This window comes from Astatotilapia calliptera, chromosome 17 (genome assembly GCF_964374335.1).
Source record: "Astatotilapia calliptera chromosome 17, fAstCal68.1, whole genome shotgun sequence".
Lineage (NCBI taxonomy): Eukaryota > Metazoa > Chordata > Actinopteri > Cichliformes > Cichlidae > Astatotilapia > Astatotilapia calliptera.
Genome location: NC_137438.1, coordinates 17375720 through 17403081, shown reverse-complemented (window position 1 = coordinate 17403081; position 27362 = coordinate 17375720). Strand labels below are relative to the sequence as shown.

Below are 27362 nucleotides of genomic sequence, written 5' to 3'. Positions count from 1 at the left end.
TTTCATTGCCTCAGCTGCAGGTCTGAGACGATTAGGAAAGGATTACAAAAGAGCGAGATTACAAGTTAGTTTCAGCTCTGCAAGTGTTTTCTGTTTTAACTCATACAAATTCATTCATTTCAAAGATTTTTCTATGTTGTTCAGACATTAAGTCAACCAAACTTTTGTTAATTGTGAAAATAAAAATGTGATGCGCAGATAAATCAATAATAAAGGAACTACTTTTGTGTTTTGCTGATCTGAAAGTTTCTGAGATAATCCCGCAGAAATGTGGAAGTTGTTAAACATGAGATGAGATGACATGCTGATGAGAAATAAACCAGACAGATCGAGTGAGGACCGAGGATCGATCCCTGGGGAACTCCAAGCCTCATTTTAGCTGCTACAACTAAAAAGTTCGATTTTTGCAAATCAGATTTTAATTGCTGTAGAAACAAAGAGGAGGAATGACAGAAGTCGCAGACGTTTTCTTCGAGCATCAGCGTGAATAAATTCATTGAGGCTCTCTCAGGCTGGTGAATTTGTTTCATATTGGCCACATGGGATCTGTATTAACAGTTTTCTGATCATGTGACCCAAAGAATAATAAAATGCAGTAATCAATAATCCCAAACTGAAGCTCCCTGAACACAGTAATGAACCCGGACACAGACACAGGGGACCAGGTTTGCAGAGATAACGAGCTGCTGATGCTGAACACGTGTTTTTACCTGCAGGCTTGAAATTTAGTTTGTTCCCAAGCTAACGAGCTGGATGCCGGCTTTAATTAAAGAACTGAAAGTGTGATCAAAGCTGAAAGCAGAATAGAGTGAGTTCACATCTAAGGGAGATGGTTGATTGTTTCCTTCTTTTATTTTAGCTGTTTAAAACTTGAGAGTAGACTGACTCAAAACAAACTCACACAAAGCCTGAAGTCTGCAGTAAAACATGATGACATGTCATGAAATGCCTGGGTCTTGTGGTCGGGGTGTCCTGCAGCGAGTTGAAAAGCTTTCATGGTGTCTCGAAATGAATCAGATTATATATAAAAGAATGAGTCAGCGTCAAATTATAGGAGGTCCAAAACTCGAGCTCTTCAGCACCATAAACCAGTTGAAACTTTTCACTTTCAGTCTGAGACCAAACTCAGATCTGTGAGGACTCTGATGTGATTGGTTGCATTTGACCCACACCAGCTGAGGTGGAGAGAGCACGATCGGCCTGATATTGTTGGGACAGTAAAACAAGATTATTTTTATACAGCTGGCGTATATCCCTTTAAGCAGTTAAATAATGACAAATGGCAAACAATTGGGAAATCTGTTGTTTCGCATCTGAAAGGAAAAAAATCAGCTGATTTCTGATCAGATTTTTTGAGCGTCTGTCAGTCTTAAAGTCTATAGGAGAAGAGTTTAGAAAACATGGTTTTCTTCCCGTATCGAGCTTTCATCCCTGACAGTGTTTTGTTGTTTTTTAACGTCCTTTCAGTGTAATGGCTGGTTTACCGTCTGCAGGCGGAAGTTTTTTTTATCATGAAAGCAAAATGATGTCCCAAAGAGCCGCTCAGCACCTGTGTTTGCTGGTGCGAGTTGGTGTTTATGTGGATCAGTTGCAGCTAATCTCATTAGAAAGCTTAAAAGTGAAATAAATCTTTTATTTTGGAAATAAATCCTACTTTACTTTTAAAAAGAGAGAAAAAAATTTTCTGCCTGTGATGCATTTGGATGATTTGACCACAACCTCTCGGGTCATCTGCACGTTAGAACCCAAAGCCTCTGACAGCAGGAAACTTACAGCTGTTTCCAGCTGTGCTCCAAAACAGCTGCTTTTGGAGTCATCAGACAGGTTTTTTCTGCAGATGATGAAGAACATGGTGAAGGAGGCGTGTTTTCGTTGTGGATGGCTGTGGATCACATATATGTGCTGCGTGGTATCTGTGGGATGCTGTGAGTTTGTACAGCAGCTGACTCGCTAAGAGAACATTTTTGATATGAGTCCAGCTTTCAGGTAAAATAAAGGCGAATGACTGCAGGGAGGTTAGCAGGAACTGGTGTTGGAGGTCTGGACCTTGAGAACAGAAACTTGGTCACATCCATGGTTCCATATGAAGAGGTAGGCGATAAAAGGAGACTAACAAAAAGGATTTAGATAGGCCTAGTGCTGCCAAGGGTAATTTGGCAACACGTGTGCAGAGATGCAGGTCAATAAGATGTCTGATCGTAGAATGGCAAGGAAAGCTTCAGGCTGTTGTTAATGATTCAAACTTGAGTGCACTGCTCGGTGGTTTCTGTCCAGTGAGAAGTCTCTCGTTTGACCAAATTTAAAATTAGAGTTGCAGAAACAGGAAGTGCCACGTAACCATGGAAATATTTGGGAAAATTAAGACAGTACAATTTTCTTTAGCTTCTTCTTTTTAAACGTCTTGACAGATTTAGCAGTGAAGCACATACTGGAACCAGGGTTATAGTAGTAACAACAACAAAACACCAAAGAGTTTTGGAAAATGTGAAATATGTGGTCATAAACAAAAATACAGTTTTAGTGATTCAGTCTTACTGCTCAGCACCAGGCTGGGGTCAGCAGCCGCTCAGCCCTTTGTCTTTATCTGGACTACAAATCTGACCTCTTCTTCCTCTTCCTCAGGCCCTTGAGCCGCAGACCTCCACCTCCCACGTGGTCACCATTTCTGGTTTGATACCATCGTCCAGCTACAACTGCACCGTTACCAGCTTCAGCTACAGCACGCCCAGCAAACCCACACACATCAGCGTCAGCACCGTTGGTAGGTGGCACCATTTACCTGCACCGTAGGAGGGCAGTGACTGTCTTTATTTGAGCCCTGAAACATCTTAAAAGTGAAAACTGAACTAAGTGCAGCTCTTTAATTTGAAGATTTAAAATGTTTTTAGTCACTCCTGCAGGCAGTAAAGTGAACTGCAGCCACTGAGGGTGAGTGTGACATGAAGAAGATTTGTGCTGTGGAGCTGAGCTCAGTGAACTCTTTCCAGCTGCTTGCAGCGACTCAGTGAAACGTTTTGGTGCCGTTAGTCACAGAGGAGCAGCAAGCTCATTGGTTAGCACCTTGTCATAACAGGTGTTAACCAGTGAGTAAGGATTGTGAGATCCACCCCTCTTTCAACACAACAAGAAGCTCACAATTTCTATGTCGATCTTTTATAGTATATCTTTGTAGCAAAGTACAGTTGGAGGCCACCCGCTTGATAAAAGAACTTTAATGTGAAAGTACCATACAGGAAGGGTTCTGTGTTGAGAAAACTGATGAAATCGGAGAGGACTGTGCTGAGAGGTAACAACGTCTGTCTGTGCGTCTGTCTGTATATCTGCAGCCAAAGAGATGAATCCAAGCGTTGCTGCCATCTCGGCTCTGGCTGTCCTCAGCATCCTGCTCATCAGCCTGCTCGTTCTGTTCCTGCTTGTGCTGCGCAAGAAACACCTGCAGATGACCAGGTAACTCAAAGTCAGCACAGCAGCAGTGCCCTCTGCTGTCACGCAGTCATCTGTTGTTCATTTGGCCTTAACAGCTTCACTCTGTGTGACAGTTACAGTGTTTGAGATACAGTGTATGAGTTTATTGTGCATGAGTTGTAGTGTATGAGGTTAGTTTCTGTGTGCATTTCTGCAGCAGATCCTGCAAAAAAAACAAAACAAGCATGCGTCCTGAATGTCTTGTTTTTGAAATGCCCATTGAGATCAGTTTATGGACTTTATTCTAGTTTTAAGAAAAGTAAAGTCCTTCATTTAGAATAGAAATGATGGAATTTGGATCACAGTTATTGGAGTTTATGAGCATGAATAATCTTGGAGCTTCAGAGTGATTCACAGCTGAATTTCTGAGGAAATAACTGAGAGGGTGTCTGCATGCTGTACACTAATCTGTAAAGCGGTCAAGCTGTGGTCTGCTGTGGTCAGCCGTTAATGCCCAGCTAACTGGCATTCATAATTCACAACACCTTTTTTTCTTAGAGTCATGACACGCACGAGTTAGGACGCAAACTACTTCCTCTTGTCAGGAGGCTGAGCGGCATGGGCGGTGTTTACGAGGCACTTTATAGACCTACACGTTATTGAAGAAGCAATATTTACACAGTATTACACTGTGTGTACTGTAATATGTGTGTTTTACAGATTTATAGAATAATGGTATTCTCTTTTGTACTAAAATAAAATACTGATTTTTTTGAATGTATCTTAATGCTACATCTCAAATATAATGTGGAAAATAAAAAATACTTGTATGACAAAAATAAAAGATTTACTTTTTTAACATAAAAATTATGAAAAAAAATCAATTTAATACAAAAGTTAGAATGAATACATTTTAAATCAGTTTCTACTTTGCACATTCAATTCAGGAGTTTTTGTATCATATTTATGCAGGATATAAATGCTGTGACATTAAAATGGTGCATTTAAAAATGTTGACGTTAATTTAAAATTAAATCATATAATTTTTACTCAACAGTTTTCGTTACACTTACGTTATAATTCAGGTTTTTTAATGTAGGTCAGACTACAGACGCACTAGAACCTTTTTAACATTGAGTAGTGTTTTTTAAATGTGTCAAAATAATTGAATGCAAAAGTTAACATTATAAAATTATAAATTAATAGTTCTACATTTAATTTTATGTGGCCAAAGTCGTTAAAAAATGTAATGTAAAGCATTAATAAACATCAGTAAGCAGAATTATTTCAAATTTTTCACATGAGCCAATCAGAATGCGGCATGCAGACTTTTACTAGTGAATCACATGCAGAGGTTAAAATGTTTAAACTGTGTTACAAAGTTATGATTACCTTATGATCGTAACTTTACCCTGCATCATCTCTCCAGTTATTCTATCTTTTTCATTTTTATTTTTCACCTTTTTGAATTTTTATTTTTTAAAATGTTTCTAAAATGTTTGAGCAAAGAAAGTCGTTATTTTCCGATGGCTTGATAAATTCTTTACTTCACTGTAAATTTTCTTTTCATACTCACTTCACAGCTTCCTCCATTTCCTTATAAGTCATCTATCATTTCTGAGTTCCTCAAACTGAGCTGTTCTCACCACATGTGCTTTTTAATTTCTGTTTCAGAGAGTGTGGCGCGGAGACCTTTGTCAACTTCGCCTCGTTTGAGAGAGACGGAAAGCTTCCATATAACTGGTACGAGCTTCGTCATGTGTTTGTTCATCTTCAGATCACAAATTAAGCGTTCACGCACGGGTGGATGTTGTTTTAGCTTGGATTTTGAGTAATCACACAACCTCGGTTTGGATGTGCAAACACCCACGAAAGACCCAATCAGAGGCAGATTAGCAGCCCGGAAGGGGGATTGAAGAGGCAGATTAGGGATTTGAACATATAGGCACAGATTATAGCTCATCTGTGGTGCTTTATACAGCTTGAGGTGACGATGACCATGATGATGATGATGACGACGACAAAGAGCTCAGCACCCTTGCCTGCTTTGTTTGGACCAGCTGAAATGGGGTGTTTGATGATGATGAAAGCTTTGAATTTCCCCTAATCTCAGATTAAAAGGACAAAATGTTGCTTTTTGAGTCAGTCGTGTTAATTTGTTCAAAACAAGAAAAGATAATTCAATTTTATTTCTCCTTTAAAATCAAGCAGAAGAGGCAAAAAGTGCCTGTTTTTAAACTGTGAAGTGGCTGATGGATCAGATTCAGTCTCACATGTTATTTCTGACAAACATTTGGAGATTTGTGATTAATATAACAGCTGAAAGACGGTCAGTTAAGGCAGAACCTTGGCTTCCATCTGCTGTTGTATTTGACCTTCCATCACTAAATGCACATTTCCATCAGAGTGTCTTCTTCTTCTTGATGTGATGGTGCAGTTTGCTTTTAATGTGCATGTGGACAGACTCACTGTGTGATGTCACAGCAGTGTGGATGTGATGAAAACGCGATGCCCCCACTGATGCTCCAAAAGGAAATTCTTTCAAGAGCATTTATCTGAATATATCAAGTTTTAAAGAACTAAATGATCCCTTTTTATGTTATATAACAATGGAACCACTTAAAGAAAAACAAAAACCACAAACAGCATAAAAAATAGAGCAAAACAATATAAATATGATGTACAGTTAGGTTATTTATAGTTGTAAAATATGAAAGGTATAAGCAAGAAACACATCATGATGAACAATTCTCCATATGTTTTGTACAATGTTATGTTTAATTCTGATTGAACTCTTTATGCCTTGAAAGCCTAATAGGAGTTCTTATATGAACTGAGCAGTTTCTATCATATGTCAGGCTGCTTATTGCGCATCAGAATTTAGCAAAGGTGGTCTCTTCCAATGGACCTACTCTTGGAGAAACCCAAAAATGACTGTAATTGTCATCAAACCACCTCTTCATTAATATACACTGAAGTGTAGAAACTTGCTACACCTCAGGGGAGGTCGTCAAATGTCATGTTTGTGGGGGGAAAAACTTAAGGAAGATAAGTCTTAATGTAATTAATGTAATTTACCTTCTAATTAACCTGATTTTTATGTGAATTCTTTGATTGCTTTCAACAAATCCTGAAAAAAGTCCAAAGCAACCAGTGTAAAACCAGTATGGTGTACCTCAAAGCTCACTTCCTGGGATATTCATTTTTTAAACTCACAGTTTTACACTTTTATGACATAGGTTAGATAATTTTATTAGCAAGAAGGTGATGCAAATATTTTTCAATGATAAAAATTGGAATGAAACTAACAGTGTATTATCCAGTGTATCTAGCCGGCTAAATGTTTTCTCATTTTTATGAACAAGTCAGCAAGATAATTCATCCAGTAAGTTGTTTTAGTATTAGTTTTAGACTTAGTTTTATTACTTGATACTACAGAGACATTTAAGTCTGTGGCAATAAAATGTAGAAGTTTGACATGACTTAAATTTTAATGTTTGTGCTCCCGAGCTTCATCAAGAAAACTCAGGAAAACCCAGACGGACAAAGAGGAGTTCATAAATGTATCGGCATCAGTGGGGTCATTACCCAGGCACCACAAATGTAAATGAGATCATCAGGTTCATAAAGGTGGCTGTCACTGCCAAGTGACAAACTGAGAACTGTTTATACATGGTGTCGGTCCTGGCTGAGGGTTGCATTGTGGGATGGCAGGGAGGACGCAGTGATGTCACAAACTCAGGCTGGGGGGTTGTGTAAAAGAAACAGAGTGACCATTGACGTCCAGCAGCATACAGACTCCTGTTGTCCTCCAGAGACACAACAGGACACTCTCTGAGCGGCTGCATGATGCATTAACTCTGTGTTCAGCACTAATGTGAAGCTCTTGACGCTCTGTGCCTCTTTACTAATGGAGCACCATGTTCTGTCCCCAACCTATCACCCCCCTCGTGTCTGTTTTTTTTTTTCATTTTTTATTATTATTTTTTTTTATTCTTGTTTTTATTTGAACCCCCTTCAGGCGAAGAAGTCTCTTTGCCTTCCTTACCCTACTGCCATCCTGCCTTTGGACTGACTATCTTTTGGCTTTTTATATTAATCCTTGGTAAGTAAGCACTTGCTGGCCAAAAACACTGCACTTCAGGGGCATGTCTAAGCAGAGCCACAGCCGACAGTATTGATCAGAGACACTGTTTTACTCTCAAAATTAACCAAAGTGAGGAGTCACGGATCACGTCTGGATCCAGAGTTCACAAATAAGTCTGGTGGTGTTTTGTATGGAGTAAAACAACAATCCATTTGTCAGTGTGATGTACCTCAGGGTTTACATCATTCATATTTTCTATTTTTAGGTCAATATTTTTTTTTAATATCAATTACAAAGAAAACCAAACTATTGCCAACAAAACAGTCCTTTTCATTCGTCAACAATGGTCCACATAAAACAAGAGAAGTGAGAGATTACTGGGTCAAAAGCTTTGATCCTTCTTTGTAGCAGTGAAATAACTTCTGATTGGCTATAGGTGTTTTGGTGCATTTCAATAGGGAAACATTGTGGTTTGGGTTAAAATAACCACTTCATCAAGTTTAAAATAATAACCACAGAGTTAAAGTAGTGCAGTGACTGTTTTGGTGGTTGGTAGAAAACAAATAGCCATGTCCTGTTTAAAAGTACAACATTAATAGACCTATCCAACCACCTTGAGCTCCTCCCTGAGTTTTATCCATGCTTCTATAGCCAAAATACACTCATTTATCTTTTAAGAAACTAGTGCCTTCATTGCATACCACGCCTGCATAGGGATGGTGTGGCTGAAAATGTCCTGTGATGGTTCTCTAATTCTAGCAAATTTACTTAGATTAGATAGTGAATCTAGTTTTTCACAAGGGTTCATTTCAAGGCCTGTGTTGTTTTTCCAGGACACACTCATTTAATATGACTGAATGAAGTAGCCTAATTGCAAAGCCATTGTCTTCTTTTGCAAGTTTAAAGTGAATTAAAACCAAAATGTAACAGGTTTCTTCAATAATCCATGCTCCACGTCGCCACCAAGCTTCAGGATATTCAGTTTGGTACTTATTGTGTAAGAACCGCTACCTCAATTCAGCACAATACATAGTTTATGTTACAAATGCACCCAAGATCTATTTTTCTGTCACCAGGGATTTACTGTTTTATTTATGCATGGCCTTTAGTCCTCAAATTTGAATACAATTTTGGGTGTGTGTTTATAGCATTATGTTACACTTAATGCACACAAAAATTCTAACTCATCAATTTATTTGGGACTAAACCAAAAAACAAATGTGATCATTTTTAAGTTATCTAGTATAATCAGCTGGGATTTCTTACTATTCATGTTTACTAATTCATGTTTATATGTAGATAAATATCAAATAAAACAGTCAAATAAAAGAAAAAAAAACAAGAACAAAATATTATCTTTAGATGTATAAATAGATCACTTGCAATTCTGCTTCTGTGAATATGAAATCTGGTGTTCCTCAGGGATCCATTTTGGAACCCTTTAGGTTTTTTTGTGTTATAAATTATTTTTATTTGTAATGTTTTCTTTAGTGTTAGTTGCTAGCAGGAGACAAAACTCAGTGTTGGATTGGACATGTGACTGTTTGTTGACAAGAACCAAAATATATCAAACTTAATATATAAAACATCACCAGACTTTTCTTTAGCATTTTGACACTTCATTTTGAAACTACAGGGAACTCCCGACATAAATAGGTAGTCAGATGTAATTTCTGACATGTTAAACTTTGTCTTGCAATGCTGTGTCTGTGGTTACACCTTCAAAGTCACATTGAGTGTATTTCTACTAACATGTTGGATGTACTTCAGCATGAAGCGAACTCTCGATGCTAACTCCGGCTTTGGTGTCTGCATGCTCCCTGTCTCTCTCTTTGTGGACTTTCTCTTTAGAAGTCTCTTTGTTACTCAGTTGTGATTTCTGTTCTCTCATAGATTGTAGATGTGATGTGCATGTTGATGGATCAAGATGAACTAGTGGATTGTGTTTTAGCATCTCCAGATTTCCTCCCACTTGATGTTTGAAAACTTGGTTGTAAACCAAGGAACTTTCAGGACATCATGAGTGATTCAGGGGGAAATTTGGCCCAATTTAACACAATTTGTGTTAAATGGTTGAATGTAGATACAGAAGTATGAAGAGCAAAAATTACAGAAGATGCATGATTGTGGAGAAACTTAATGGCTCAGTCACACTAGGGTGAAAATAGGATGGCAACCTCCTTGACCTCCTGGGTAATCCAGAGGTTAACTGTGTAACACCTTTAATCTGGGCAATCACAAGATGACTGCACAGGTCGCCTGGTAGGAAGCAACCTGTCTTGAAACGGTCGTATTCCAACTCGGACTGACTGCAATCACTCTCAAAAAAATTGGAGAAGATTGACAAATAAGATCTTGATAATGTATAAATGCAGACAGATTGCCAATATACTGAAGTCTGAGTCAGTCTGCACTGATAATTGCAATTCGTCTACAATCCATCACTTTGTAATAAGGACCTCAACTCAATTGGTTGCCAGCTGATTATAATCTGATTATATTCCTACAGAAAAGCAAGCTTGTGTGTACAGGTAAACTGCTGTGTTATTTGTGTTATTTTTAAATCTATGAGATGAATGTGTTTGTTTTACTTTCTGTGTTTGTTGATTGCAACAGATTTGTAATTTAAGCAAATGTATCCCAGTTAATTGCCGTATTATCACAGACAGATTGCATGTTATTGCCAACTTGACCCAATGTAATTGTAAACTGGTAGCAGACTGACTCCATCTTTTTGTTGTTTTAATGCTGTGTTGACACTTTGAAGCCAGCAACTGACTGAATGGTTGCAGATCTGGTCCCTTTTTTCCAAAGCAAATTTCCAAAGCAAATTCAAAAATTATTTCAGAGGCAAGGCAAGTTCATTGCACACTTTTGCAGTAATTAAGGTTGTGCCATGGTTTGTTTTCCTTAGTGTGACTGTAGCATTAAGCAGGTAGCAGATCTAGATGAAGACGATACTTGTGAGCATGACATTGTCTTGCTTTGATGGGTCGACTTATTTTGAAGTTCTGCTTTGTTGGGTTGGACCGATGCTTGGGTTCGGTACTGGCGTTATATGCAAAAGTGATTTGTGTGAATCTATCTTACTGAAGATAGACCATAACCATAACCCTAGCCCTTTTATTATTGCGTAGATATATGACAGAATAGGAACCTCAATAAGATTTCAGTTAGGCAAAAATGTCTAAAAACTACAACCCATCATTTTATCTGGGACTAAATCCAAAACAAAATGACTTGGTGCTTTTATGCAATTCAGTAAGTGACTGGAATAATTAATGTACAGTTTAGTTGGAAATTATCTATCGGAATTTCAGGACCAGGACCACGCCTCCAAACATGCTCCTTCCGGTTGTCATCTATATAGGTTCCCCCAGTTCTGCAAGCTGTTCATTCTGGTTTACGTGCCCCACCCTCCCTCCCTTCTTGTTCTCAGTTCTTTAACTTCTTCATTTCTATTTAGTACATGGGGATCTGCCAGGCCTGGGAGCCATCGCCAGTCCCCTTCGAGGCTTTCCCCAAACCGCAGCTCAATTCATGTCAAAGCATTCATTTTTACCCACTAAAACACTGTCAAATCTAAAATGAGGACGTGGGCCCAGCTAGTGAAATATTTTATTGTTGCCATGGTGCATCATAAAAAAAAACTAATACTGAAAGAGGCAATTATATTTGCTCATTCATCATAACCTGGAAATTTTGTTCATGCCAAAAAATGAAATGTGAGATCTAGTCTAGAATAAAATAGAATCCAACCTGTGGCCCTTTGCTGCATGTGTTCCCCTCTCTCTCTCCTGCCGCTTTCCTGTCACTCTTCACTGCTTCTATCAAAAAAGGCCCAAAAAAGAAATAATATTTCTAATTTTTGTCAGTAAAAATGAAGTGATTATTGATAACATTTAAATACTTTTTAAGAAAGATATTTGGTGTTTTACAGTATCAAATGTCTTAATATTTTAAGCATTGTGGCAGTTCACAAATTTGATCTAAAATAGACCATTTATTTATTTATTTATTAATAACCACAGAACCATAGTTCAAGAAATGTATACAGGAAATGCTTTAAATAGAATATTCTACCTGCCCATGACTCTTAACTGTGGAACTAAAGTCTGAACCTTCAGCCTCTGGGGCGAAAATAGGCACAAACACTGAAAACCTCCAGTTCCTCTCATCTCTAGCAGAGGCTGCAATCACAGTATTCTAACATGGTGAGCGAAAGCTCCAGGCGATCCAGGAGAGAAGAACAACTGCTGCCTAGTCAAAAACCCTTAGCGATCCCTTATGTGTCAGGAGTATTGGAACAGTCGACACGCATTTTACTCTGAACACACTGCGCCAAAAATTAGGTCCCCTGGCACAAACAGTGTAATATAGTGTACCCTGTTAAGTCCCAGGAGGATTGCTGTGATTTATACTTGAGGGAAACAAACAACCTCTGGTGAAGTGGATGGCGCGACACAGAAGAGCTACCTCATCAAGCAGGACTTCACAGTCTGTTTACGCCTACAGGCCAGTGGACACTGTTTCGATGATGAGGATGAACACATCCTGGACAGGGAGGAACGCTGGTGTGAGCGCGGAGTCAAGGAGGCCATTTACATGAAAAGGGAAAGACCATCTCTGAATTGAAGACGGGGCCTAAGGGTACATCTGTCACCATCTTACAATACTGTGATTGTTACTGATGGCCATTGATCAGTTGTCATTGATCAAAGGTCTTTGATCAGTGGTTGTTGATCAATGGTCATGACAATTTGGATATTTATCATCAAGAAACTACGCTACATCCACATGAGCAGAATCAACTTTTTAGACTCCCGTGTTAAAACTTTACAGCAGAAACAAACATGCTTACAGCCTTATACACAAACTGTTTTCATCTCTATAGGTGATTTCCCCTTCATAACAACTGTATTAAACTTATTACAAAAAAAACAACAAAAAAAAACAACTTATTACATACTTATTACATATTGAAGAAGATTTTAGCAGTTTAAGTGGGGCACATATCAGGAGTCAGAGACAAATATGAAACTGTTAGGGGTGAAATTTTATATGTTGTTATAACCCCCATGTTTAAATTGTAATATGGCTTAAAATTTCTATTATTAGGGGTGTGGCCTCTTTGATTGTCAGGTATATGGAAACACAGGAAGGTGTAGCAGCTAGCTGTCTGCTAGGCTTCATCTCAGCTAATTGGAGTCCTTGAACTGAACCTCTGGATCGTGTCTGTTCTGCTGGAGCTTTTTGGGTTTAATGAGCAATTTACAAACGAACTGAAAACAAACCACACAGCAGGGGGAGATGCTACATTAAGGGGTAAAAACCTGCATCGGTCAAAGCCCAACATGAGCTAATGATGTGAATGAAGGAGGGGTCAGAAATCATCACAAGGACTTGACATGTTTGTATTTTATAGGAGCAAGACTGCTTTAAAGAAACGGAAGCTAACAAGGTAACGACGACTGCATGCAGCTTTCAGCCTGTGGGCTTCATCTTTCTGTGTGTGTGTGTGCGTGTGTTCACCACTAATACCATCCTTCAGCCAGAAAACAGTTTTATCCAGCAGTCTCCTGAGAAATTGAACCAACATTAACTGTGTACTCAGAGGGATTTCTGACTTTTGTGGGTGTTGAAAGGTTTGTTAATAAATTATTTCAGGTGCATGAAATTGCTCATGCTTTACCTTAGTGATGAACTCATTAATGCATTGCAAGAACTTCGACCTTTAGGTGGCAACAGATACATTTTTGCTCCATCTTATTATTACTGTGGAGTAAGTGTTCCCTGTGCATTGTAGTACCTATGTGTTAATTACCTGTTTATGCTGGTTACCTGTAACAGTGTTTTAAGAACCAATGCAAAGTTTTTGGTGATCAACAAATGTAAAAGAAGTCTGAAGCCTAACGTTTCTGATACTGTCCAACTTTCTTCAAACTGCCATCTATCCACCTATCTTCTTAACCACCTTCCTAGTACCTATCTACCTACCTACCTAATTACCTCCCTACCTGTCTTCCTGCCTTACTATATGCCTACCTTCCTGACTCCCTTCCTTTCTACCTACCTATGTTACCCTTTCCCTCCCCAAATCCCTGTTATTCCCTTACTGCCTACCTAACTCTCTCCTTAATTACATCTATCTGCCTGCCTACCTCCCTTTTATCTTCATTATCTTTCTACCTTTCCTTCCTACCTCCACGTATACCTCTCTACGTTTCTTCTCATCTTCCTATCTACCTACCTGCCTTCTTCCGTCCCATCTTGCCTAACTGTCCTCTTGGCTATGTCCTTCCTACTTTCTACCTGCCTACCTATTTATGTTCCTACCTATTTCTCTTTCTTTCTACCTACTTACCTGCCTACCTGTGAGCTGGTGCTGTATAGACATAGGCCCATCTATCATTCAGGGCAATTGGATTGTATTACAGCAGTTTGTTCTTTATTTTTCTTGACTAATTTATTTAAACTTACTTAATTTAAAATTTTCCAGTTTAAAAAACTGACATTAGCAAGCTAGCTGTAGCTTAGCTACTCTGAATCAGGCGCTGGTTATTCTCTTGTGATAGCTGAAAATATGACTTGCACAGGGCAAGCTGGCCAGTGAGGCGCATGGATAAATGAGCTGACAGCATCAAGGCTTCTACACTGCTGCAGTGTGAGCTAAAGAAATGTTGCTGAGGTGAACTGAATATACAAGCCTGAGGGTTTCATAGAACCAACTGCAGGTTGTTTGGGGTGAAGAGATCTTCAGGTCCAACATTAGAGCTCATTAAAGGTTTTGTGCAGCAAACATCTGCCCGTATAGGACTTGGAGCTTTCGTTATCGGTGAGATTAAAAGCGAAATGTAAAGACGGTGGTGGGTGTCAGCCATTTGATAGTGTTTTTTTTGTGCTTTCAGCCCTGTGCAGCTGGACGACTTTGAGGCCTTCTTCAAAGACATGAGCAAGGACTCTGCCTACAAGTTCTCCTTGCAGTTCGAGGTACAACTTAAATCACGTCTTCTGAGACCAACAGGCCTGACGTTTGTTCTGAGAAGCAGAGGGAAGCATCTGAAACCCTCTGTGTTTTTTATATCATTTAACTTTGGTTCTGGTGACGTTTCTGTAGGAAAAACCAAAAGAGGAAGTGAATAAATGTCCCAAAATGACCTTGATAAGCTTCTAGGCTAGTGAGTGATGAAATAAAGTCTGCAAATAAAGTCTGATTTAGATCAGCAGGAGTGAATGCTGCTCTAATACATCGCCTGACGTTAGCAAGTGAGCAGGATCTTACATATTTCATCAGTTCACACATAATATTTAAATGTTTACAATTTAAATGAAATATGTCTTTTAGTTATATATTTATTCAGATGCATGGGTGTGCCTTTCAAGGGTGTTGGGCGACACTTCCCCTTACTTGGGAAAACAGCGAGATGCTTAATTATCATGTGGCGCCTGATTTTGTGTTTTTCTTTACGTAAATAAATACGGTCTAAACTGAAGCACAAAAAACTAAAACTGAAAATGAAATCAAATTTTTAAAAATGTTACTCTAGCGCTCAAACTGCAGTGAGGCTTAAACCTTTTTCTGCATAGTGGGTGTGTCATCTGATTTTAGGGTGCTTTATTCCACAGCCGTTCACAAGTAACAATCAAAACATGTCCTGTTAGAGCAGATTCGTGCTGGTAGGTAGCTTGGCAACAGTGGTGGCTGCAGACGTGCTCGCAAGAGCATGGGATGGGTTTTCCTGTCGTATGGACACGTGCCACTCATTTGAAGGGAGACACATGCAGACATTATATAAAGTTTTCTATGTAAAACTTTATATTCATCCAGGTATTTTAAATTTTTGAATTCCTTAAAAAATACAGCGTTTTAAAATCTGATTAACTTTTGATACACCCAGTATTATACATTTATTCAAAGTGGATCCATTCCCCTTATTTCCACCTGCATTTTTTACTGTTGACTGTTCAAGCAGCTATGCATGATTCACACTTCAGAATAATCCTTCTTTATCTGATGCCAAGATTCAGTTCAGTCGCTCTTTGAAACAACCCGTTTTAGCTCCTCTTCATTTAAACCAGCTTTCTTCTAACACTCACAAACAGAAACATGTCAAATCACTTGTTTTGAACTTGAACAGGAGGTGGGTGGGGCTTCTGTCTACCCTCTCTTACATCATACAGTTCCAAGAGAAGGAAAAACTGTGATAACAGTTAGAACAGGCTGCAGGGATTTGTGTACATGCACTGAGCTGATTATTAGACACTCTGGACATTTTTAATATGAACATCCAGCACAGGAACAGGAAATGAGGAGAAGACCCCTGGGTCCATTTTACATCTCACATAACCTCGGAGCTTTTTAAGAGCATTTTAATTTGAAAATCTGACTCAGATTTAAATGATCCTCATCCTTAATTTTAGTACTGATGTTTTTTTTTCCAGGATCTAAAGAGCATCGGTTTGGATCTTTCCCATGATGCTGCTGACCTTCCCATCAACAGGCCCAAGAACAGATACACCAACATCCTCCCCTGTGAGTCTGCACTAACATGTATATATCTAGATTTAAATATCTAGATAAAAAAAATACACAAGATCATCAGAACAAAGAGGAAGGCGGGGCCGGACTGAAAGCAACCCGCTGATCATGGGGAAACCATAAAATCAACCGTGAGCCTCCACTTTTACTGATTTATTGCCCAGAGAAAATTTACTTTCATTAGACGGTCTGTAATAAATGTGTAAAATGGAGCCTCGCGGTGCTTTTTCTCTGACTTAAAAATCCAGCTCGTCAGAGTTGTATTCTGAAACCAGCGCACACCACTAACTACAGTGAAGATGCCATTATTAAGTGCCTTTATAGAAATGGAGAGCTTTCATTTTTTCTGATTCTAAAGTCACGTGAGCGTTTGTGTTCCTCGGAGTACGAGGACAAGTTTTACTGTTTGGTGACGACCTGTAGTTTATCTTGGGACTAACGAGAGAAAATCTGCTCTAAGATGACTTCAGTCGGGTGAAGCTGATCTCGATGCACAATGACGAAGGTTCAGACTACATCAACGCCAATTACATACCCGTGAGTACATCCACAACACAAATGTGAGGAATTAGCATCCATTTGTTTTTCATCTCTTTTATAGTCCATGTTTTGCATGAATTACTTTTTTCTTCTGTGCTTGTGTTTGGATTCCAGGGCTACAGACACAATAAAGAGTACATCGCCACGCAGGGTCCGCTGCCTGAGACCCGCAATGACTTCTGGAAGATGGTTTTGCAGCAAAAATCCCCGATCATCGTCATGCTCACACAGTGCAGTGAACGGCGCCGGGTGAGACTTTATGTTTAATCAGTTTAACTCTTTGTAAGTGGAAAATCTGGAGGTTTCAAGCCGCTTTAAATTTTATACTTAAATCAAAAAAATAACAGATACGTAAAAATAGACAGACACGTAAAGATGACTCATTAGAATAAGTATTAAAAGACTGATTAATAAATAATGTTTTGAAGAAAAATTGTAGTAGCAAATACTTGCTAAAAATGGTTTTCGAAGGATTCTGATTTTTTGGTGTTTATTTATTGGTGTTTTATTCAGACTGAGCACAAGTAATGTGATTAACACAATCAACAGACAGTCACATTACACATATCCACCTATGGCTCAGCACAGAATCACCATCTTCACCTTTCATCAGATCAGAAAATGATTCTTGTTTAATTAGAAGAATAAAAACAAATAAGATGTTGTGTTTTTTATTTGCATAATGAAATTATTAATGTCATATTTCTAAATTAGTATAAATAAGGGGAAAATACATACACACAAATATTTTGTGTTTGGGGGGGGATCTGAAGACGAAAATTTCTTTAAAAAAAATAAAGTAAAATGACAGAAGTTGCACAATTCTGCCCCCTGGTGGTCATTGTTAACTGTGGCTGTAATTTTCTTCATGTTTTCAGGTGAAGTGTGATCATTACTGGCCCTTCAATGAGGACCCTGTGATGTACGGTGAGGTCAGTGTAGAGTTGCTATCTGAAAGCGAGTCTCCAGAGTGGATCATCAGGAAGTTCAGACTTGGATATGTGAGTTTCTTTGACTTCCAAACGGCTACTGACAAAAGCTTCCAGTTAGTGCATTTATCGAACGTGAACTGTTACTGCCACCTGCAGGCTGATGAGAGTCAGGACGTCCTCCACCTGAACTACACCTCGTGGCCGGATCACGGCGTCCCCACGGTAAATGCCATCGAGAGCATCCTGCAGTTCGTCCATATCGTCCGCCAGCAGGCCAACAGGACCAAAGACCCCATCATCGTCCACTGCAGGTAAGGCCACTCCTTAAAAACATCTGCAGATATTTTATCTTGCTGTGACTCATCTGTTAGCGTCCTCTGGTGGATACATGGAAAATCTAAAATAAATCACCATTATTGAAACTTTTTGTCATTCCTGCTCATTAAATGAAATAAAATGAAACGGCGTACCCAGTGGTGGTGCAGTCTGATTATTTAAACAGAGAAGCAGTGCGCAAATGTCTTCAAAATAAAACATTAGTGCACAATATATGCCACTATTAATGGTTCTACAAACATGGGCTGGATTTTCTGGATGGTTGCAAAGATTCTAGGATCCTCGATGGAATTGGATCAAGTAAAAAACCGAACCCAGGTCCCAAGAATTAGTGATGTGGCAAAAAATTGGGGTTATTTAAAAGGAAGAAATGGTGGTTTGTGGGAATGTGTGAATCATTGAAGAGGTTCTTTCTGTAGCCCTTCCCTGATCTCAGTGTTTCTAACTTCAGGACCAGTAATCTGTGGAGCTGTGTAGCCATCTTAACACTAGAACCACGGACTGGATCATTTAGACTTATCATTTAGGTATTTTAAAAATCGTGTAAATCTGTCACATTCAAACCCCATCATCTTGTATTTCATGGCTTTTCCTAAAACCCTCAATCCACCAACTTCCTTAGATGTCACTTAAAACTTTTAGAGCCGTGGAGCGTTTCTTTGGTAGAAATACTTGGAACCATGTAGACTCTGACAGATGGGTATGTGCTCGACAGATGTTTAATGGTTTTCTATTGTAACTGAGACATAAAAAGTCCTCCTCTTGGTGTTTTCTGGTAGCCAATGAGGTCCATGTTTTTTCATATTGCTTCTGTATTAGAACCAGAACTGAGTCAGTTCTCCGTTAGTGGAAACTGACCCACCTGCCATTAACGTCCCAGTTTGCGTTCAGGTTTTATGAGCGGTTGGGTAATGTCCTCATTCTTTCTCGGAGTGAATTTATTTATCCAAGTTTGATTTCTGCAGGTTTGATTTTCTCAGAGCAGGAAGGCGACTCGTTTCCTGACAGTCTGAGCCATAAAAATGCAATTAGAGAGATGATGTAATGGCCATTATGATGTCCATTAGTGGACTAGCGACAGCAGCGATTTGGTTTCTAATGATGCCGCCTGTGTGTGACAGTGCTGGAGTCGGCAGGACTGGGACCTTCATCGCTCTGGATCGCCTGATGCAGCACATCAGAGAGCATGAGTACGTGGACATCCTGGGCATGGTGTCGGAAATGCGATCGCATCGCCTGTCGATGGTTCAGACTGAGGTCAGACACTGGCACATCACACCAACACATACATGTGTAAATAAGACAGTTACTTGAAGAAGTCATTAAGTGTCCACACTTTAGAAACCGTCAACTGGATTGCGCCAATGTGTCCTCAATGACCTGAATTTGTGATTGTGAGTATCAAAGGGTGGACGATTAGTTCAAACGTGTTTGTTGTCTGCAGGAGCAGTACGTGTTCATCCATCAGTGCGTCATGCTAATGTGGCAGAAGAAAAAGCAGCAGTCCATCACCTCGGACGTCATCTACGAGAATGCCAGCAAGACATAATGAGGACACCTCCAGACGTGAGTCCAACCCGAAGTATCAGGGCTCATCCCGATTCGCGACATGCTTTATGGTTATTCACGGTATAGAAAATGATTTAGAGCATCCATCCATCCTCATCTTTGTCGCGGGGGCTACACCCTTTTCCAGCCATTCTAGGGCGAGAGGCGGGGTTTACCCTGGTCAGGTCACATGTCTTTGGACTGTGGGTGGAAGCTGGAGTACCCGGAGAGAACCCTGCTAATCTTCATTGCTACCAATGATGATTAGCAACAACTTTCTAGAGGAAGTGGTTAAATGTCTTGGACTAATTTCAGTGAACCCTGTCAGGTCTGAGTCAAGCCAACCCTAAACTCTGTTATGAAGAAAAGTTTTTTTTAAGTGTATAAATATAAATGCCATGGTCTGATAGCTGTCTACCTCAGAAACTAATCTGTGATAAAAAAGTTTGACCTTAAATTTAAATTGAATTTATCTCTGCATCCATCATCTTCTTGTTGATCCAAACGAATGTCTTTGTGTTTTAGACTAAATCCTCCCTTTGTGCTTAAACCCTTCTGCTTGTTTTGCAGGCTGTGAACACACCCCAACCTCCTGTGCTTCAGGCATCCATTCTCTGCAGAAGAAGACTCGCTTCATCATCAGTATCAAAAACAAAAAAAAAACAACATAGAACATCTGGGCGAGAGAAAACTATTATCAGTCTCTTTCTTTGAATTGGTGTTAAAGCATGGGATGGAGTTTTGCCTTAAGGAGCCTTCACTGACTGACCAACATGTTCAACCACAGCCCTGCCCTCTGAACTGGACTGACTCACACCAACGTGGGCTCGGAGGAGCGTTGACAAGCTGCGTCTGTTGAGGCAACGAGTCGGTGGAACGGAGTCAGTGGTTTTTCATTTTTATTTATGTTTTTAATCTCAGGAGTCGCTGTAAAACCAGCAAGCACACTGGCCTCCCCTTCAAACCTTTGTTTTAGGTTCAGGTTTTGCTTTGCCCGTCGTCTTGCACGGTGCAGCTTTCCTGGCTTTTTGGGGCGTAGGAGTCGGCGGCGGTAGATTTCATCGTTACGCACTGCCACACCTACCGCACACGTCGATAATTAAAAACCCCAATGGCTCGAGCTCGCTGATTAACTGCCAGGACTGCTGCACAGGAAGAACCCAGCAAACATTCACTAAAGAGCGAACCCAAGATGAGCACAAATCGGATGTTTGGAGACACTTACGTCATCTTTCCATCATGGCTGCATATGCCAAACTTCAGAAGTGAAAAATGAGGAACTTTTCAGATTTCTGCTCCAAATTACGGCAGAAAAATATCATCATCATAACACTATCCGAACTTTATCATGATCAACCCTAGCGGTGTGAATGTTTGCTAGGTCTGTACAACAAGAGGGCACAAACGAGTCGAGGGGAACGCCGTACCCACGCTGCCATCCGTCGCCGCTCGGCGTGTTTGAGGCCAGTTTAGAAGCTAGAGACTGTGGTTGTAGAGCTGTAGTTTGTATTTGCACTGAGGCCTCTGAGCTGCTGAACAAGAAGGGAAGCATTTTGCTGCTGCTTCCCACCGTGGGCGACCAGCACGCAGTCACCATGCTTGGAGCTGTAGATTAACGTTAGGACTACTGTAGAGCTTTGGACTGTCCGATCGGGCTGGCAGAGGAAAAGGACCGTATCCGACAGCATGGACATCGGAGACAGAATCTCTCAAGTTTCCCCGTTACTGGCCCGAAGTCACAGAAACATATCTGCTCAGCATATCAGCAGAGCTCATCTGGGTCCCACATAAATTGATTTTTCACCGTCTAGAAGTGCAGTCAGTTATTGCACAACTACAAATTATACCTTTGAATCTGGACTAGAAAGTATAAATACATAAGTTACAAAAATATCTGCATTTCAACGTCCCGATGCAGTCAGTGGTTTTCTTATACATGCCCACAGTGACTTCCTATAAAGAAGTACTACACCGATAAACGTTTAGCGTACATTTCACTGGACGTCACGTGTGATCCAGCGTTTGTAGTGCAACAAAACAGAATGTACGCATCCTGTAAGTATCTTTGACAGTTTAAAAGAAACTTCCTTCACAACGGTTTGTTTTCTCGTTCATTTTGAACTCTAAGCTTTTCTATTTAATTACAGATTTTTTTGTAGTATTTTCAATGAGTAAAACACCCAAAATTTAATCATTAACATTTTATGTAGTATTTCCTACCTTTTTACCATGTCACATACTACAGTCTAGTATGTATTAGACTAAAAGTATTTTAAACATGTGCATTTCACTAAAATGCATTTTGTTGGGTTTTGTTTTTGCCACAGTTTAACATTTTGAAAGGATTTTTCGGGCATTATAAGAAAACCAGTGAGCACGGACATTTAATAAAAAACACCACAGTTCAGGTTTTTGCTGGTTTTGGGCCCCTGGTGTCGGTTTGCGAATGGCTGAGACCGACTCATCAAATTCGATCTGTACAGAAAAGTATTGAAGCATCAGTGTCTGCTAGTTAGATCAGATTCTATTCAGCGATTTAGTTTTCATTGTTCATCTTTCTACTGAGTATTTCACATGAAGGGCAGAAGAATATTCACATTTCCATCATTCCTCAATGATTGTAGAGAATGTCTACTGAGCAGATGAGTGGTCGACTTCAATGAACCCAAAGTTTTACACTCGATTCAGGACATACAGGGTGTCGTCAAAATAAGAGCTCAACTCTGGGGGACGGGAGTATAATCATTTGGGATAGCTATGACTTTGGAATGAATCACAAAAGCTGGTTGAACAATCCAAATAAAAGATTTGGTAAAATGCTAAAAAATTTCATCAAGCTTATAAAATGTATAACACAAACTCTGCACTTCCTACTGTCTACAATCAAAATTTATTGTTATTTTAGAAAGTGTACTGCAACATACATGGTGGGAAAGGTGGAGCGCATTTCAGATGAATGAAATCAAAATTCAATTTGATTTCATACCAAACTGAATTGTAGTTTTTTTTCCCATAATAATTACATTTTGGCACATCGAGCAAAGCTTTTAAATTGCTTTGCTAGTTATTCCCATAATGAATACTAAACCAGGTAACTCTCACTTAATGCTGAAGTACAGATTTTTATTTTGACGACACCTTGCATTAAGTTTGTGCAAATATTTCAGTAATTAATGAATGTTTAAAAAGGCCACTGGCCACTTGTGAAATGATTCATCTTTGTGGCCTTGTGCTTACCACACCTGAAGTCTTTGCCTGTCAGCCGTCTCAGATCCTCAACGGTTGGGTACTTCAGTTCAGTCGCCGCTCGATCTGAAATAGTTTCCATGTCACTCTTAGATATCAGATGTACTGTACATACTACTACTACTACTGCTTAACTATTCTGTTTCTACTCGTCATTGCAAAGTTATTCTTGTGGAGATGTTGCTTTAGAAGTTTGTTTTTTAAAAGTTGTTGTAAATGTGAATCATCTTTCTCTGAGCTCAGAGCTGAATTCTCGCCGGCGCCGTTTCTTAAGCCTCAGCGTTTAGAAGCGTGACGTGGACGTGGAGGATGCATCTGGGGTCTGAGAAATGCACTTTGGTATGACTGTCAAAAAAAGATTTTTAAAAACTGACAGAACTTGCAGACAGTTTTGTGAAGCTCAGCACTGAAACTCTTCTACAGTTCTTTCTTGCTTAGTGTGTGTCCAGTCGAACTCGTACGTCATTGGTGCCATTATTGTGCATTGTGTCACTTACAGTTTGAAGGATGATCCCGAGCTTGGGTCACCGTCACAGAGTTTTACTGTGTGTGTTGGAACAAAATAAAAATGTTGCAGTAAAAACAGTGTGTGCTAAGTATAACTGTATGATCTTACATAATAATTTAGGATACCATCATGTGTGTTGGCATAATGGCGATATAATTTTTAAATACAATGGTTATGAATACATAGATTTACATAGCACCATGAATATAAAACAGTAGCTCTTTTGAACAACAAGGTCCTGAGTACTACTTAAGGGAAAATTAAAATCAGAAGGTCGCCAACTGAAACGTCAACTTTATGGAGTACAATGTGCCACAATATATGATTCTAGCTTTTCTGACCATCTCACTGTACCGTATTTTCCGCACTATAAGACGCACTTAAAATCCTTTAACTTTCTCAAAAATCAACAGTGCACCTTATGTATGAATTGTGTTTGTGCTTACTGACCTCGAAACAATTTTATGTGGTACACGGCACTCAAAAATGTTTTAGTACGACTTTGGTAAGCTACGAAACCGGACCGCTTGATGGATTGTCGAAACATTACGGCTACCGTAGTCAGGAGCCTCGAGGACTCTGAGTATCTGGGTCCAAAACTCCGTCGCTTCAGGTCCCAAAGTCAAATAAACACTGTGGCATCACTGAGAGTTAAAAACCGTCTAAATCTTTAATAAAATGATCAGCGTTGCTGCTTTACCAGGTGTAACAATTAAGTTTGACATCCAGGCATCCATGAAAACAGAATTTATTAAATTTAACAGTTAGAAGTTAGCAGGAAGTTAGCTCGCTAGTTTCCACCTAAACATGATATAGCATGTTCTGACTGAGAGATTTCTGAAAAAATTAAAACGTACAGCTCTGCAATCACTTCCAACATAAACAAAGACAGAAAACTAAAAAGCAGTGACGTTTGTAGGGTTACTGAAGTTGGACTAGCTGGTATATAATGATGTGCTACGTGATGTACCTGGTAGCGACACGGCTATGTTAGCATAAACACAGTGAAGCTGGAGGCAGTGTTGGTCGAGTTACTTTAAAAAAGTAATCAGTAACTAATTACTGATTACTTCCCGCAAAAAGTAATCCCATTACTTTACTGATTACAAAAATAATTAGTTACTTAGTTACTTTTTAAAAACATGATTTACAACCTGAATAGGTAATAAAGCAATAGATCTTTCAGCCCAATTCTACACGGTGGGCCATTTATAGGGATACACCGTAATAAAATGGGAATGGTTGGTGATATTAAAGTCCTGTTTGTGGCAAACTCCTCAAGATGGGTGGTGACCATGGTGGCCATTTAGAAGTCGGCCATCTTGGATACAACTTTTGTTTTTTTTCCCCAGTAGGAAGAGGGCCATGTGGCACATCAAAGTTATTGGTAATGACAAGAAAAACAATGGTGTGCTTGGTTTAACAGGGTCTAACCCTGTTAAACCAAGCACACCATTTTTAAGTACAGGTACTTAAAAAACGTAAGTACCTGTACGTTTTTTTACATAATCCATCATATAAAATGTAATGTAAAATGAAAAAGTCTGTTTTTAAAACTTGTTTTATTAGTTTTAATCTTTTAACTTTATGCATCAAGCAAAAATTTAATTATATGCAACATTCTCTGACTGGAAGAAATTTGTTGAACATTTAAACCTTTTTGCACATTCCAGCATATAAAATAAAATAGTTTTTTGTGTTTACACTCACTCTTTCAAATAGATGCGAGTAAAACACAGCAGAAAATAAAGAAAGTCAAAGACTCAGCGGTCCTGTTGCTCTATTTTCACCAGTATAGCAGGAGTGAGGCAGGCAGAGGTTTGCCCTGGTGCAGGTGTGTCGCAACGGTCAGTGGAAGGATCCGGGAGTTTCCCATTCTGTGGCAGCGTACTCTGTGCTTGCTCTGAAGTTTAGGGTGTTTTTCGCTGTAAAAAGTTTTCTTCACATGCAGTGAACAGCGGACGCTAATGTTTTTGTCACTTTTTACGGAATCAAACTCAAAGTAAGGTCAGTACTTCCACGCTTTAAACGCTGCACGGTCATACTCTCTCCCGCACTTGTCATATTATCCATTGTTGATCTGCACACAGCTGTTGCCACGAATGTCGCACTCGTTTACGTCATTCTCATGAGACACTCTCGCAAAAAAATAAATCATGGCTTTAGTAACGCAGCGTGCTTACAGGAAAGTAACAGTAATCTAATTACCTTTTTTGCAATACAATCCCTTACTTTACTCATTACTTGAAAAAGTAATCGGATTACAGTTACGTTACTTGTAACACGTTACTGCCCATCTCTGGCTGGAGAATGAACGCTAACTTTTTTCCACTTGATAAAACTTAACGTGAGGGTTCCTGATGGTTGGGGACAAATGCAATCGCATTGGAGGATGCTGTAAATGGACCAAACTTCAGTCAGGAGAAGAACTGAGATAATCCATCCACAATACGAGGTTAGTCATTAATATACTGCAACAACACGGGAATAGAGCAGCTGCGAGAGAATTCATCATTAATGAATCAATGGAACGGAAGTGGAGGAAGCAAGAAGAATTAGTTGAGTAAAGTTTGACTTTTTTGAAAGTTTTAAAGTTTGACTGTTTTGTTTCGCTTAATCCAGTGCGCCTAATGGTCTGAAAAATACAGTATTTAAATAAAGAATGAATTTAAAATTTGAACTTTGCTGTGAAATGAATCTCTGAAAGAAAGATGGCTCAGAAGCAGACGTGAAGATTACAGGAACAAAAAAAACAAAAAAAAAAAAAAAGGCTCCATGATGACATTAAAAAAAAAATGCTTTTAGTAAATGTTTTATTGCAGAATGAGCAGATTTACATGGAAAAGGCACGAAGAAAACTATACACGTACAAATGAACTCTAACCTTTCCTCCTGATTGGCCTCTATACATCTGTTTGGGTAAAACTACACTACGTACACTTTTACTGTTCTCTCATTAGCAACAAGCAATTCTCCATAAACTGAACTACTCTGCTTTAATCATTATTTGTATTACAGTGCTGTGCTACAGTTCAGACAAAGACAAAACTTTCCTTCAGAAGATTAAGTGCATAAGTGGAAACAAAATCAATACAATCAATGCCACAGTGAGTACAGGCTCATTTCTGTACATTTCCTTTTCTATGAGCATTTACATCTTTCATTTACAGTGTTTTCAGGCTGCTTGTACAAACAGAAACAGTCTGCATGTTTTTACTTTATTTACTGCTCACTGATCTGAACATCTTCTGTTGTTGATTTTTGGCGGTAAATTCTCAAACAATAGCCAGTGTTCAAATAATGTCTGAGCGTGCTCGTGACCAGCACGAACCAATCCAGTCACAGCGGGAACCATCACACCCGTGACTGTTAGAGCACATCATCGCTTCAGTCCCAGTGGTCACCTCACTGATTGGGTTGGGTGGTTTTCAGAGTGATCAAAAAGGACAGATTTTTCACATTAAAAGCCTTTTAAGAAAACAGATTACACCCTTTTCAACTTTTAATGTGAAAGGTCTGGACTCCTTAGTGTGAGTCGTTATTGTGATCCAGTTCAAAATCAAGTCCATGTGAATGTGTGCGTGTAACCTTTAAAATGTGAACTTAAACCTGTGAACTTCCTGTCCCACAGGGGGCGCACTCGAGCTCATCCAGACAGAATGCAACTCTGTGGAGCTGAAGAACAAAAATGCTGATTTTTCTGGGGTAAAATTTTTTCTTTTCCATCAGGTTTTCGATAGAGTATACAGAGTTCAATTTGTAGATTTCCCCCCCCCCCCCCCCCCATTTTTTTCACGAGGAGGCTGATAGTAATGGCAATTACTAAACCTGAATATAGTCAGCAATCGCTGGCATCACATCACCTGCAGCTCGAACAGGTAAGATGACCAATGAGACAGAAACATGAGGCTACCTGTTGCTTTGGACGGGGCGTGATGAGTTCAGCTACATTCATTTTGTGTTTTTACCCTCAGAACAAAGTCAAAGAAAGACTTTCAGATCTGAGCCATTACAAACACCTCAGCTGCTTCGGCTTGTTTCATTGGTTGTTACCTCTGCCTGAAAAACAACAGCATTTTTATTCATGTGCAAAAATGCTGATTACCAAATATCATTTCCTTGTAAGAAATCTGATCACTCACTCTGTGACAGATGTTCTTCATAAGTTATTTCTATAAAGTTATGTGCATTTCATTTTGCTTCTAGTTTTAAAATAATCCG

At 39.3% G+C, this 27362-nt stretch overlaps 1 protein-coding gene across 3 annotated transcripts in view; it reads left to right on the top strand.

The window, feature by feature from the left end:
- The window catches only part of ptpro (protein tyrosine phosphatase receptor type O), a 40232-nt gene extending 18971 nt beyond the window's left edge, over positions 1-21261 (top strand). Inside the window, exons 14-27 of one of the 3 annotated variants that reach the window (XM_026146733.2) lie at positions 2623-2761; positions 3327-3447; positions 5080-5148; positions 7427-7510; positions 12918-12953; positions 14401-14482; positions 15935-16025; positions 16492-16568; positions 16686-16820; positions 17450-17572; positions 17660-17814; positions 18961-19096; positions 19284-19405; positions 19958-21261. In XM_026146733.2, the coding sequence (XP_026002518.1) occupies positions 2623-2761; positions 3327-3447; positions 5080-5148; positions 7427-7510; positions 12918-12953; positions 14401-14482; positions 15935-16025; positions 16492-16568; positions 16686-16820; positions 17450-17572; positions 17660-17814; positions 18961-19096; positions 19284-19388 (1353 nt within the window). In that variant the 3' untranslated portion in view covers positions 19389-19405; positions 19958-21261. The remainder of the gene's footprint in view (positions 1-2622; positions 2762-3326; positions 3448-5079; positions 5149-7426; positions 7511-12917; positions 12954-14400; positions 14483-15934; positions 16026-16491; positions 16569-16685; positions 16821-17449; positions 17573-17659; positions 17815-18960; positions 19097-19283; positions 19406-19957) is intronic. The other 2 variants (XM_026146735.2, XM_026146736.2) reach the window with 2 other exon arrangements.
- Positions 21262-27362: the final 6101 nt, after the last annotated feature.